This window comes from Embiotoca jacksoni, unplaced genomic scaffold (assembly GCF_022577435.1).
Source record: "Embiotoca jacksoni isolate LCO1_2020_lvr unplaced genomic scaffold, fEmbJac1.0.p SCAF_16, whole genome shotgun sequence".
In the NCBI taxonomy this organism is placed as follows: Eukaryota; Metazoa; Chordata; class Actinopteri; family Embiotocidae; genus Embiotoca; species Embiotoca jacksoni.
The window spans coordinates 2,511,476-2,525,305 of record NW_027185296.1 but is presented as its reverse complement, the minus strand read 5'-3'; the positions used below and the strand labels follow the sequence as shown (position 1 = coordinate 2,525,305).

General features: G+C 41.9%; 1 protein-coding gene and 1 non-coding gene across 2 annotated transcripts; both read right to left on the bottom strand.

The window, feature by feature from the left end:
- Window positions 1-467: 467 nt before the first annotated feature.
- LOC138198662 (elongation factor 2b-like) lies at window positions 468-10,023 on the bottom strand. Its single transcript, XM_069150200.1, has 13 exons — window positions 9,935-10,023; window positions 8,431-8,645; window positions 6,150-6,331; window positions 5,628-5,839; window positions 4,259-4,437; window positions 4,034-4,139; window positions 3,428-3,680; window positions 3,050-3,245; window positions 2,583-2,949; window positions 2,105-2,458; window positions 1,824-2,006; window positions 1,446-1,578; window positions 468-852 (listed from the first exon to the last, which is right to left on the bottom strand). The coding sequence occupies exons 1-13, from the start codon at window positions 9,935-9,937 to the stop codon at window positions 659-661; spliced, it is 2,577 nt and encodes an 858-aa protein (XP_069006301.1). The 5' UTR covers window positions 9,938-10,023; the 3' UTR covers window positions 468-658.
- On the bottom strand, window positions 3,762-3,829 carry LOC138199143 (small nucleolar RNA SNORD37). The gene has a single exon (XR_011178317.1). It is a non-coding gene; the product is annotated as a small nucleolar RNA SNORD37 (small nucleolar RNA).
- Window positions 10,024-13,830: the final 3,807 nt, after the last annotated feature.

The window sequence follows — 13,830 nt, the reverse complement described above, 5'->3', positions numbered from 1 at the left end:
AGCATGCGAGGGGACAGTATATTTTATTCTGTATAAAACAATACACACTGGAGATCACAGCTACTTGTATGACACAAAAAAAAACACATTTGTTTTGATCTTTCCCCTAGATAGAAGATCATGAGAGGCGGTTACCTCTGACCTTGTGCAAAAAAAATGCAACAGCTTAAAGCTAATTTTTAATAGGTTAGATTGAAAAATGTGTCAAGACTGTAAAAAAATACATAAACATGTGAAAAATAACTGCTCTTTTACTCAAAAGGGTGAAAAATTAGGAGTTTCTTTCAGTGCCTGGACCCCAAGAACAAATTTCAGGTTGATTGTAACTGTCACATGAACAGATGTTGTATGCAAGGCCTCGTGAGCAATTTTACCATCTCAAATCTGTTCACCGACACCACAGATTAAGAATAAGTGTGGGAAAAAAAAACACATGATCACCCCTATAAAAAGAAAAAACAAAAAAGTCGGAACCATAAAAGTTTTTATTTTGTTTTTATTTATCGTTTACAATTTTTGTAGGCGTTTCTTTATTATTGTCGATCCTTTTGGCAAACATTAGTGCTCACTGTGTTCTGTACAGTCCGGTCCCACAATGTAGACTTAAAATTTATTGAGCATGGAGGAATGAGACAAGAGCCAAATGGGGCCCAGGCTTTTACAATTTGTCCAGGTAGTTGTCCAAGGCTGGAACACCTTCCTTGAGACCCTTACGTTTACGTGTATCAAGGACAACGATGCCGGGCTTGCTTGTAGGGTCCAGTGGGTTTCCAGGGAGGATCTGCCAATGGTCAAACACGCACTGTGGGAAGGCCTGGCCACCCGTGTTGGAACGAAGGTCAGCTGTGAAACCTGGGAACAGACAGAGCAACACAGTCAATACCTGCTCGGCAAGCCTCCAATATATTCTGGCTATGAGGATCACAAAGAAAAACAATGGAAAAAGAACATGCGTCTTCCCCTCTGGTCAACTAATTTTGAACTTTAAAACTTTCAACGGCTGTGTGTTGTTGACATAAATTCACATCAGTTGCAAAATTGACTGAGGAGTTAAAAACATGCACGATGCTGCTCGTACTCAACAGCCATTGTCTTTATGTAGAGAGGTACAAGACAAGTTTCTCAACTTGATAAGTGTTTTCAGCTGATTTTTTTTTTTTTTGCAGTGATGCACTCACTGAAGTGTATTGTACACAGAGACAGCAGCGCAGAACACAGTGAAATAAGAACCATGTATCTACAACTTCAGTCTGGTATGGAAATGTAAACCGCCATTTCACACCTAATCATCCAGTGGAACACAGTCTTTGACTAAATCTTACAACGGTCACTAAATATGTAGACAAAATTCATGCAGGACTAAATCTAAATGCACATCAATATCAGGTGACAAAATCAGCAGTGGCTTGAGAACAAATGTTTCTCTTGTCGTTAAGAGGACTTACCAAATGACTCCATGACAGGCAGGTAGGCCTTGATAACATACATGGGTGTTCCCATGACCCTGGACTCCTCAAACACATGACCACGTCTCCTGGTCAACACACCGTAGATTCCACCAATTGCAATCTCAGGGCACTGCAGAGTAGATAGAATACAGTCAGTCCTACTGACACTTAAGTTTGTGAAAAGACAAGCAAGTCTGCTGTGGGATATAACAGCAATTCCGGTAAAAACTTAATGAATGACAAATACAAATATTTTAGACCCAAACTCCTGCTCTGTGCAAAACACCAAAAAGGTGTGGCTAACTTGTTGAACAAGTTTTGGAAGCAAAAAGAATTTCAGGTCTAAACTCATCAGGTATCTCTGGTGTCACTCACCTGGATCTCCACCAGGTAGACAGGCTCCATCATTCTGGGTTCAGCTGTGAGCTCACAAGCATACAGAGCTCTGCGGGCTGTGGGGATGATCTGACCACCACCACGGTGAATGGCATCTGTGTGCAGGGTCACATCGTGGATGTCGAAGCGGATGGCACGCATGTTCTCTTCACAGAGGACACCCTAAAAACAACATTTAGACAAAATTTGTGAATCCCAAGTATATTTACTGATCACAGGGGTAGAAACAGAACTTTCTCTTGCATAGTTTGGGTTCTCACCTCCTTGACTGCCCACTGGAAGCCTGCCACAACGCTGTCCTTGATCTCATTAAGGTACTGCACTCCCTTGGTAACATCCACCAGCAGGTTGGGACCAGTTCCGTCAGGTCCAAAGCTCCAGATCTTTCTGGCCTCACCGACATCCCACTCATACTTGTCAGCAAGGTAACGGGCACGGGTCTTGAGCTCCTGACGAGCAGCAACATCACCCTTCTCTACGTCTTCTGCAAGGCCTTCTTCCATGGGGCGAGCCTTCATGAACAGACGGTTGTGCTTGTTGGGTGACTTTGACAGACACATCAAGGTTGACTCTTCGCTGACGGTCTCTCTGTAGGACACCACTGGGTCAGATTTCTAAAAAGAAAAGCAGGCAGTAAGTATTGAACAACATCCAACTCCAGTCACTTCGATTTCAATTTTTTTTTTTTTTAATTAAGCCGTAGTCACTGACTATCATTCAAGAACTTCAATTTATCACCTTGATTGGAATGCAAGCGTGATCCTCCTCCAGATCCTTCAGGCAGATCTCAAGATGCAGCTCTCCGGCTCCAGCGACGATATGCTCTCCAGACTCTTCAATGATGCACTGCACCATAGGATCAGACTTTGACAGACGCTTCAATCCCTCCACCAGCTTGGGCAAGTCAGCAGGGTTCTTGGCCTCCACAGCAACTCTCACCACAGGGCTGACACTGAATTTCATCACTCTCATGTTGTGTGCCTGCTCATAGGTGGTGATGGTTCCGGTCTTGACAAGGAACTGGTCCACTCCAACCAGACCGACGATGTTACCACAAGGCACATCTTCAATGGGCTCAGTGTAACGGCCCATCATCAAAATGGTCCTGGCAAAGAGCAGGGTGGTAGAGACGAGAGACAATTCAGATGTGAACGATAGCCGAGATATTCACCTCTCGTAACGGATCAACTGACGTTGAAACTCACCTCTGAATCGGCTTCAAGTAGAGGTCGTCTTTCTTTCCGGGGACAAAGTTTGGTCCCATGATGCGTACTTTCAGTCCAGTGGACACAGATCCAGAGAACACGCGACCAAATGCATAGAAGCGACCCTTGTCACTGGTGGGGACCATCTTTGAGATGTACATCATCAGAGGAGCCTTGGAGTCACAGTTCTTGATACCTGGTTAACAATGTATTCAGTAAGTATTAGTCAGAGAACAAACTACAATTGAAGCCATATTTGAGATTCTGTCCCTTCCAGATAACATCATGAGCAATTGCTGATCTTAAGCTTGCACTGTATCTCCAAACTTTTATTCATGTGCACAAGGCAAACACTGCAAAAATATATCGGCTTCATACCCATGGCAGCCTCATCGTCTCCAGGTCCTTCATAGAGCAGCTCACAGCGGTACTTCTGGGCAGTGACAGGGGAAGGCAGGTGAATGGTGATCATTTGCAGAAGGGCTTCTCCAGCAGGCAGCCAGCGGCGCATCACAGCCTTCAGCAGAGGCTTACCCTCCTTGTCCTTGTCCTCAGTATCTAGCTTGATGTCCATCTTCTGGATCAGTTTGGCAGCTTCATCTTTCTTGAAGTTCATGATGGCATCAAACACCTAGAAGGAAGTTCAATTGAATTAGAAGACTTCAATTTATCGTGAGTGAAGCCAGCATGGCAACCACTGCACTCAGTGCCTGCTCAGGCTGAAGGTTATCATCACTGATGGATCAGGTCAAAGTGAAGAATGTTAAAATCATCATTTGCAGGCATAGAGGGCAACAGTTGTGTATTTTTCAGTGGGAGGAGGACCAACACTGAATGACAATTCCAAAATCTAGTTCTTAAATGCAGCTACTTCATTTAGTGAAATGTATTGAAAACTCAAAATTATATATATAATATATATATAATAATAATAATATATATAAAATACATATAATATATATATAAAAAAATACATCTTTTTACCTTGAAGATGGGATCCAGGACAAGAGCACAGAAGGTGCGAGGGAACTTCTTGCCGTCAGCTCCAATAGCAGTCTTGACAAACTTTCCATTTTCTGTGTCATAGTACCTAGAATAGAAGAGGTGTAAATATGAATATAGATACAGCTAAATCAATCACATATGGTTTCTATGTGCAGTTCCACTGTAGCCGTTCCCCGAATCAAGCTTTGTGTCTTTGAGACGCACCGATCACCCCACAGCTTCTTCATCATGTCTTCCACCTTCTTGCAGCGCTCATCTGATGTCATCTGGGTGTTGCCCTTGGCAGCAAACTTGGCTGCATACATCTCAGCAAACTGCTTCAGGGTGAAAGCCCAGCCGTGGAGTCCAGATCCAAAGCCAACGGTACCAATGACTGGATCAACCTAGAGGAGAAACATCACATTACATTTCATTTAGCTGACGCTTTTATCCAAAGCAACTTACAATAAGTGCATTTCAACCAAGAGGGTACAAATTCAGAACAACAATCAAGAAAGTACAATTATCTTCAAGAAAGCCAAACTACAAAGTGCTATAAGTAAGTGCCATTTTAAGTGCTACTCTTTTTTCTTTTTCTTTTCCTATTCAAGGTATAGTCTGAAGAGGTGTTTTTAGTTTGCGGCGGAAGATGTATAGACTTTCTGCTGTCCTGATGTCGTTGGGGAGCTCATTCCACCATTTAGGAGCCGGGACAGCAAACAGCCGTGATTTGGTTGAGTGTTTAGCTCAAAGTGAGGGAGCAACAACCTGATTGGTAGATGCAGAGCGGAGTGAACGGGCTGGGGTGTAAGGTTTGACCATGTCCTGAATGCAGACTGGACCCGATCTGTTCACAGCGTGGTACGCAAGTACCAATATTTGGAAACGGATGCAGGCAGCTACTGGTAACCAATGAAGGGAGCGGAGTAGTGTGAGTGAATTTAAGGAGGTTAAAGACCAGTCGAGCTGCAGCATTCTGGATGAGCTGCAGAGGACAAATGGTACTAACAGGTAGACCTGCCAGGAAGGAGTTACAACAGTCTAGGCGTGAGATGACCAGAACCTGGACCAGAACCTGCGCCGCCTTCTGAGTGAGAAGAGGACGTATTCTCTTGATGTTGTGCAGCATGTATCTACAGGAACGTGTTGGTGCAGTAATGTTAGCAGTAAGGGAGAGTTGACTGTCGAGTGTCACTCCACTCCATCAGCATGTGTGCCTTTAAGAGTTTACATTAAATGTTAAGCTAAATTATGTGAACAATTACCGATGCCATCTTATTGTGGAAGTCAACGGAGGTTCAAAGTGTAGATCTTTCACAGTTGACTGAATTGTACTGCTCCAGACCCAATCTGACTGTAAAATGTGAAAATCAACTGTTACTGCATCAATATTACAATTTGGAAAACATCGAAGTTTTCCAAGCTCTTCAAAAAATGTGCTCCCCCCTCATCCCATCTGTTTGGGGCATATTGCCCCCCACACGTGAGCCTGGTTCTACCAGAGGTTCATTAGTTTTGTCAGTGTAGTGCGCACTAGTGGATCCCCACACACAAAAGAAAGTGGGTTGCACGTAAAATGTTCAGTGACACTCACCATGATGCAACCCATAGGTCCCGTCTCATCCTCTCCATAGGTGGAGATGATGACATTGACTGACTCAACAATACGCTGGAAAGTCTGGTACAGGTCTTCAGGTTCAAGCTGCAACTCCAACAAGGCACGGTCCATCTTGTTCATCATCAGGACTGGCTTGATACGCTCACCAATGGCCTGACGGAGCACTGTCTCAGTTTGCACACAGACACCTGGGTGGGACACACCACGATAAAACTTAACTCATGGAATAGCAGTTTAAGGTAGTAATCAGATTTCACACAGATTTTGTGAGTGGACCAATCTTTAAATGACACAGCTGCCCCAGAAACTTTGTAGCCACGTGCCCACTTACTTTTAAATATTTGGGATACCCCTCAGACACAATTCTTTTAATTTAGACTAGTGTTGCCCAATTTTTTTTTTTTTTTACTTGTCCACTTGAAATTTGCAAATGAAAATGGAAGAATTCATTTGAAGTGCCCACAATGAATTGTGAAGATTATTCAGGTCTGTCCTTACCAGACACGCAGTCCACCACAACAAGCGCTCCATCAGTGACACGGAGAGCAGCAGTCACTTCAGAGGAGAAGTCGACGTGCCCGGGTGAGTCGATCAGGTTGATCAAGAAGCCAGAGCCATCCTTGGACTGCTTAATGAAGGCCAAGTCATTTTCAGCCAGCTCGTAGAACAAGGAGATGGCTCTGCAGGGGAGGACAAGTTGTTAGACCAAGCCTAAATGTGTTAAAGTTGCACTTTATAATAGGGGTCGACTGATATTGCATTTTCAGGGCCGATACCGATTATTGGTAATCAAGGAGACCGATAAACCGATATACAGTCACAGTAAAAATAAAAATCGTTGTCAAAATTTGGAATAAATTCAAACAAAACTTAATTCAAAGGACTTTAAATAAACAAATGCCACCACTATGTAATGTTATTATGAAGGTATTTTGCAATGTGGGGTATTTATTGGAAAAACAAAGAAATCCCCAATTGAAGCACCAGCAGAATATTTGATACATGATTTTAAACACATTTTTGGGGTTTGTTCATTGATAGCTAAACTTTGGGCTTTTTTTTTTTTTTTAGTCACGTAATGAATGTAGTTTTTATCAACTCCAGTAACGTTCACCTGCAGCTCTTCTGCATCTGTGACACACTGCCCGTCCTCATACACAGAGAGCGAACAGAAGAGCAACAGCAGAGAAATTAGCATGACTTTCAGTGACATAAAAATGCATGAGCAACTCTCACTGAGCTCAAATGAAGCAGGAGCACAGGGATTAAGTAAATATCTTGTTTGGTTCTGGCAGGGCAGGAGGTCCCGTTTGCAGGGCTGCCCTCCCCAGACAGTGTTAGGAGAAACACTGGATAACGAGGCGCTACGGGGTGGGACAAACTTTATTTAAATACGTGTCGTTAAACTCTTACAAGTAAATATGACATGATGGTGGTGTTTTTTGTCGATTTAAGTGTAGCGAACGGTGTTGTTTTTAACTTCTACGTTGAAACACAGCTCCCCTGAACTGCTGAGAACGTGTCAGCGTTGATTGGCCATTACTCACGATAAAGCTGTGGGCGGGCCATTACTCAACACTGCAGAGTGATGACTACAGACAGTCTCTCTGCATCAGAGCCAAAGTAGCTCGGTTTTAATTAGTTTTATCGGTTAATGAATGAAAAAGTACAGATACCGATAATTGTAAAAATGCTTAATATCAGCACCAATAATCAGTCAATCCCTATTTTATAACATTACACACTTCTAACTACATACATGTATAATACCAAGTGTAAGGAAATACGCTTACATGCATGCAAACATAAAAATAAACTAACTGAGATTAACTGTACTCCACCCAGTAATATATATTAAACACATTTGTTTGGAAATTATAAATCAAACCTTAATAGGATCAACTAAACAAAAAAAAAAAGTTCAACTTTTCCCCTCAACATTGTGCTCAACACGTACCAACATGTCTTCAGCTCGATGTGACATAACGAATGGATATTATTTAAGTATAACACGGGCAAACAACCTCAGATTTAACAAATGTTGCATTTCTCATTTTAATATGATTTTACACTATGCTTTTTGGGATTATACAATTGAAAATGTTAGCACATAGAATACCGAAAAAGTATACCCTTCAATAAGTGGCATTAAAAAAACATGTTTATCAATTCTGGTTGGACATGTTGGCAACACATAAATTAGCCATAAAGACAGGAATTATTTTCAAATCTGTGCCACAAGATACGTTTTTACCTCTTTGCTTCATTACTGGAAAAGTTAACAATACAACATTTAATTTATGGTAGTTATTTTAGAGCACAGTGCTCTAAAAATAATAGGCATTCTTAAAACTAAGGTTTTGTAATAATCAGTGTAATACAAAACAACAAAATAGTTAAGAGTGCTTTAGTTGATCGAGAGGTCGTGAGGAACTACTGAAACAGGGAGGGAGGCTGTAGCTCAGTTGGTAGAGTGGGTTGCACACTAATCAGAAGGTTGGTGGTTCAATTCCAGTACCTCCTGCCCACATACTTAAGTGTCCTTGAGCAAGACACTGTACCCTAAAAAAAAAAATTGCTCCGGATGGTGTGTTGTAAGTCGCTTTGGATAAAAGCATCAGCTAAATGTAATGAAACAAAACATGCTCAATTCAGCCCCACCTAGACTCTGCAGTAAAGCTGCTCCTGGAGAGGGCTTTGCACTGTCTTTCAATAAAATATCTAACTGTGGGAATGAGTCATGGGTTAAAATTGTCGTTGAAAGTAACAAGATAATTACGTGGACTTGATGGTGATGCAACGTTCCTGTTCATCTTTGCGCGTGTCTGTGAAACGGGTCTCTCCAGCACGAGCTGAGGCAATGATGCCAGCCTTCGACACCAGGGAATCTGTCAAAGTTGATTTTCCGTGATCGACGTGCGCAATCACAGACATGTTACGGATGTTGGCTTTCTTGTCCATGATGACACGGATCTGGTCGACGGTGAAGTTCACCTGGAGGGAACAAAGTCAGATAAAAGCAGGATGAGTAAGGAGAGAGAATTTTTTTTTTTTTTTTGGAGTGTGGCTTTCTTTCAAGGTGAGCTAAAAAAAAAATAAAAAAATCAAATTGACCACAAGATACAATATGATCCTGCCCTACGGAAGGGCCTGGCCCTATTGGCATTATATTATATTTAGTATCTTAGTTGAAATGTAGTGGGGCATCCTATATTCCCAGGGAGAACAACTGAAACTTGTCTGGCAACACATGAAATGATTTAGCCAAGCAACGTGGCAACAAGGTACTCAAGTACCAACATAAAAAAAAATAAAAAATGAACATTGTTGAAAATGTTCTACCTCTACTTGTTAATTCACAGCTATTGAGATTCATGTCATTTGCAATGTGTACCTAATGTCTATAGTATGCATTTCACCCGACACGAACTGTGCCCACTGCTATCTTGAGTGTTGCTGACGCAGGGTAAACGCAACAGTATGCACTTCCACCCTGGGCGTTTAGTGTCCGCCATCATCAGCGATGACGTTATTATTGATGTCTATGTTTAGCCTAAAAAAAAAAAATTAAAAAAAATGACAACCCTTTTCTAGCGTTTGTCCCTATACGCTTTCCGTAACCACAATTTCTTGAGCGAAATCGACAATAAACTCGTAACTCGTTCGTATCGACCCAGCAGAACCCGGCATAACGTCGGCGTGAATAGGCCACGTGTACAGACATGGAGACCGTGCTACATGCTAACATTAGCGGAGTCGAAATACCGGCAAATTCTTCCGTCCGGCCCGGGACGACTTCAAAAGCATATTTTGAACAATGTGTTCACCCCACGGCGGATAACATATTCAAAGAGCGCTCGTATCCTTACTCCGCTGCGTTTATGTGGACATGAGGGGGTAATTTGCTGGGACAAGAGCTAACGTTAGCGCAAGAAGCCGTATCTGTCAAATTTAGCCATCGCCGCAGAGGCACCTGACATTTAAAGCGTTACGAGAGTCGGTCGACGAGTTATTAAGAAGGCAACGAAGGCCTCGACTTGACATAATAATAATAATCAAGTTTTAACAACGGGTTATAACCATCTTTCGACGTTCTTGGTGGCGCTAAAGCCAAAGCGGTACGAATTACAAAATGGTTGCCATTTTGTTCCGAGGATACGATCTGTTAAGTCACACTCCAGCCTTAAAAAAAAATGTTCAAACAATAACGCCAATACTGATGTTACGGGTATCTGAGGTGTTCAGTAACTCTTTAAGCAGTCAGGGAAACGTTCACGACTCACCATTTTGACGGATGGTTTTGGATTCTCTTGGTGGAGAAAAGCGACAGGAAATTTTACGCTGCCCACCTCACTAGGTCATAGGCAGGGAAGAGAGCGCTGACGTCAGAAAATAAGAATTTATACCGCATGCGTTGGTCAAGTGCGTCATCACGTACTGGCGTTGCTCGAATGCACGCTGAAGAAGAACTATAGAAAGTCAACGGGGTTCCCAATTCGTCTTTATTCTGCTGACGATTTATCGTCACTATGTGTTAATTAAACGCCTTTAAATTCGCCACCAGGCGTTTACAACATATAGCGTTCTCAACATCAGGCGTCTATTAAACGCCACAAGCGGTTTGTAAAACAAAATCAAGCGTTGTTCTCCTTTACTGTCTGAATACACCAGTATTCAAATCTTATCAAAATTAGACCCTACTGAATTTTGATTAAATTTGTTGCATTATGAAGTGCTCATGTATATCCTCATGTGTTGTTATAGCTTATTTTTTGCTTTTAATTAATTTCTTTATGTTTTACTTTGTCCTTAATTGCTTAAATATTTCAAGTCTCTTTTTGTGCAGCACTTTGGGAAGGTGTTGTACTTTAACTGTCTAATATGAATAAAATGGACTGGATTTAAGAAAATCCCAAGTATGCAGATGGGTGCTTCCCCCTCCCCCCCCCTTATTTATTAATTTTATTTATTTATAGGCTACATATGATTGTAAACTTAAATATGTTGAATAATTGGATTGAACAGCATTTAATTAACGGCTGGTGGATATTTGAACGACAACTAATTAATGCAGGCAGGATTGAGACAAATCTGACTCGGTTGGCTCATTAGAATTAGTTTACTTGAAAGTTCACTTGTTTATAAAAGGGATTAATTAAACTCGTTGGTAATTGATTATTGTGCCTGTTAGTAGCCTATTAAAAGTGCAATAAAGTACATTGTTTAAATTACTCTTTGTTCTTTAAAAAAAATAATATTTTTGTAAATGTTTGAGTTTGACAAGTCTACTACCTCAGGCTGTTATACATGAAATAAACACATTGCATGATTTTGGGGGTGAGGTGTCTGATTTGCTCCATGGCATTCCTCGCCATTATCCATATTGCTTCTGTCATAGGGTATTTCTTTGTGTGGTATTGCTTTTCTGTCAGGACACCTTGTTGAGTGTTATTTATTATTTAAATGTTTTATGCTTAGATGTCATTAAACCTAATTCTAAATAGGCACTTACACAAAACAATAAGAAGTGGAGCACAGGTTAGTTTACATATACATATATATACATATAATAATGACAATAGGATTGTATGCCCATGTTCTGGTAGGTCAGATGTCTCTTTTTTTTAACAGAATATTTATGTCATGTTGCTTCATTATTCATCCAGCAGATGGCACCTCTGTTCCAGCATCTAGCATATAAATCCTATAAAGCACTGTTGATACACAACTGCATTATCATGCTCGTCATTTTACACTTCTGTATTCCAGCACCATTTCCCTGAACTGAAATTAGGAGTACATGGAACTCACCTACATGTACTTACATGCTATAATAAAGAAAAAAATACCGGGATACTACTCTCTTTTTTTCTACTTCATTATCCTTTAAGCTCCTACACATATTCTTTATATGATATGATATGATATGATATGATATGATATGATATGATATGATATGATATGATATGATATTATGTTATATTATATGATATTACATATTTAAGAAATAGATCAACAAGTCAGATATGCATGGTCCAAGTCTCCATCCATCCATCCATCCATCCATCCATCCATCCATCCATCCATTTTCTTCTGCTTATCTGGGATTGGGTCGCGGTGGCAGCAGGCCAAGCAAGTTGGCCGAGCCTTCCCTCTCCCCCGCAACACTTTCCAGCTCATTCTGGGGGATCCCGAGGCGTTCCCAGGCCAGCTGGGATATATAATCCCTCCAGCATGTTCTGGGACTTCCCCGGGGTCTCCTGCCAGTTGGGCGTGCCTGGAAAACCTCTAGTGGGAGGCACCCAGGAGGCATCCTGATCAGATGCCCGAACCACCCCAGCTGACTCCTTTCGATGCGAAGGAGTAGCGGCTCTACTCCGAGTTCCCTCCTGATGTCCGAGAGCCTTACCCTATCTCTAAGGCTGAGCTCGGCCACCCTACGGAGGAAAATCATTTCATTCGCTTGTAGCCCCGATCTTGTTCTTTCGGTCATGACCCAGAGCTTTTGACCATCGGTGAGGGTCAGAATATAGATTGACCGGTAAATGGAAAGCTTCACCTTTCGGCCCAGCTCCCTTTTTACCAACACGGTCAGGTGCAGTGCCTGTTTTACTGCTGCCACCGCCCCCATCCGCATATCGATCTCCCGCTCCATCCTACTCGCGAACAAGACCCCGAGATACTTAAACTCCCTCGCTTGGGACAGGCACTCCATCCTCACCTGGAGGGAGCAATCCACCAGGTTCCAGCAGAACACCATGGCCTCAGATTTGGAGATGCAAACTCTCATCCCTGCCGCTTCACACTCGACTGCAAACTGCCCCAGTGAATGCTGGAGGTCATGGTCTGAAGAGGCCAACAAGACCACATCATCTGCAAACAGCAGAGAGGCGATCCAGAGACCCCCAAACCTGAGGTTCTCCTCCCCCCAGCTGTGCCTAGATATCCTGTCCATGAAGGTCACAAACAGGATCGGTGACACAGAACAGCCCTGGCGGAGGCCAACACCCACCGGAAACGTGTCCGACTTATTGCCAGGAATACGAACACAGCTCCTACTGCAGTTGTATAGAGACCGGATGGCCCATTGCAACGGCTCTGGCACCCCGTACTCCTGCAGCGCTCCCCACAAAAACCCTAGAGGTACCCGGTCGAAAACCTTCTCCAAGTCCACAAAGCACATTTAGACTGGACAGGCAAACTCCCAGAGCTGGTCCACTGTTCCACGACCAGAACGGAATCCGCACTGCTCCTCTTGAATCTGAGGTTCGAGAGATATACTTGTTTTACACCCTCACAGGCAATGACCAAAGGGAACATGAATGATTGGCATTGTTCAATAATAATCTTGTTTATTTAAAAAGGCTTAAGGTGGATGGTTTTTCAGTACCTTTTGTCCTAATGCAGCTTGTTTAGGAACAAGAACATACTTTACGCTTAATTACATAATATACTTATGTCAATTTCAATAATACACTCACAAAGAGAGCCATTTGAAACTAAAGCCCATTTTTGTAGACAGATTTTTATGTGAATGCCACTAAAGTACATTTCAGCTGTGTTTATTGATTATTGAATTTATATAGAGGCTGCTTATTGTTACCAACAAACATACATTCAGTGAAAATTGCCATAACATAGAAAATGTTGTATAATAAATGATAAAGCACACAAGAAGAAGGTTCCTCAATTGCACCTTTAAAGTATTTGATAATAAACATCATTACTTTTAAAATTTTAGTGCAGTAGACAGTAATTTTAAATTGTTTTTGTCAGTTGTTCAAGTTCTCTCTTAGATCTATTGCCATGCAGAACCACCTCGCTGATGTATCACATTTCACTAAAACAGCTAGGATGCTGCAAATTTAACCCTACTTTTATTCCTGACCTACCCCACTCATTATTGATAAACAGCACTTTCTGCTGCAGAAATAACTGTGTGTAACTTTTCAGTGCCTCGTTGCAGAGCAGTTTTCCTTTTGAAATTTAAAAGTCAGCTCTCTCTACATGATGCAGAATAAGTAGATGGATGGTTAAGAAATATAAAACGACCAATGAACACCTCAGTTCTAATGGAAGGTGAAATGGTGAATGCAGAACCTTATTGTGTATGTATGTGGAGGCATACATTGCATTCCACTACTTTCATGTTTTTTCTGTCTTGCTAGAATGATAACAC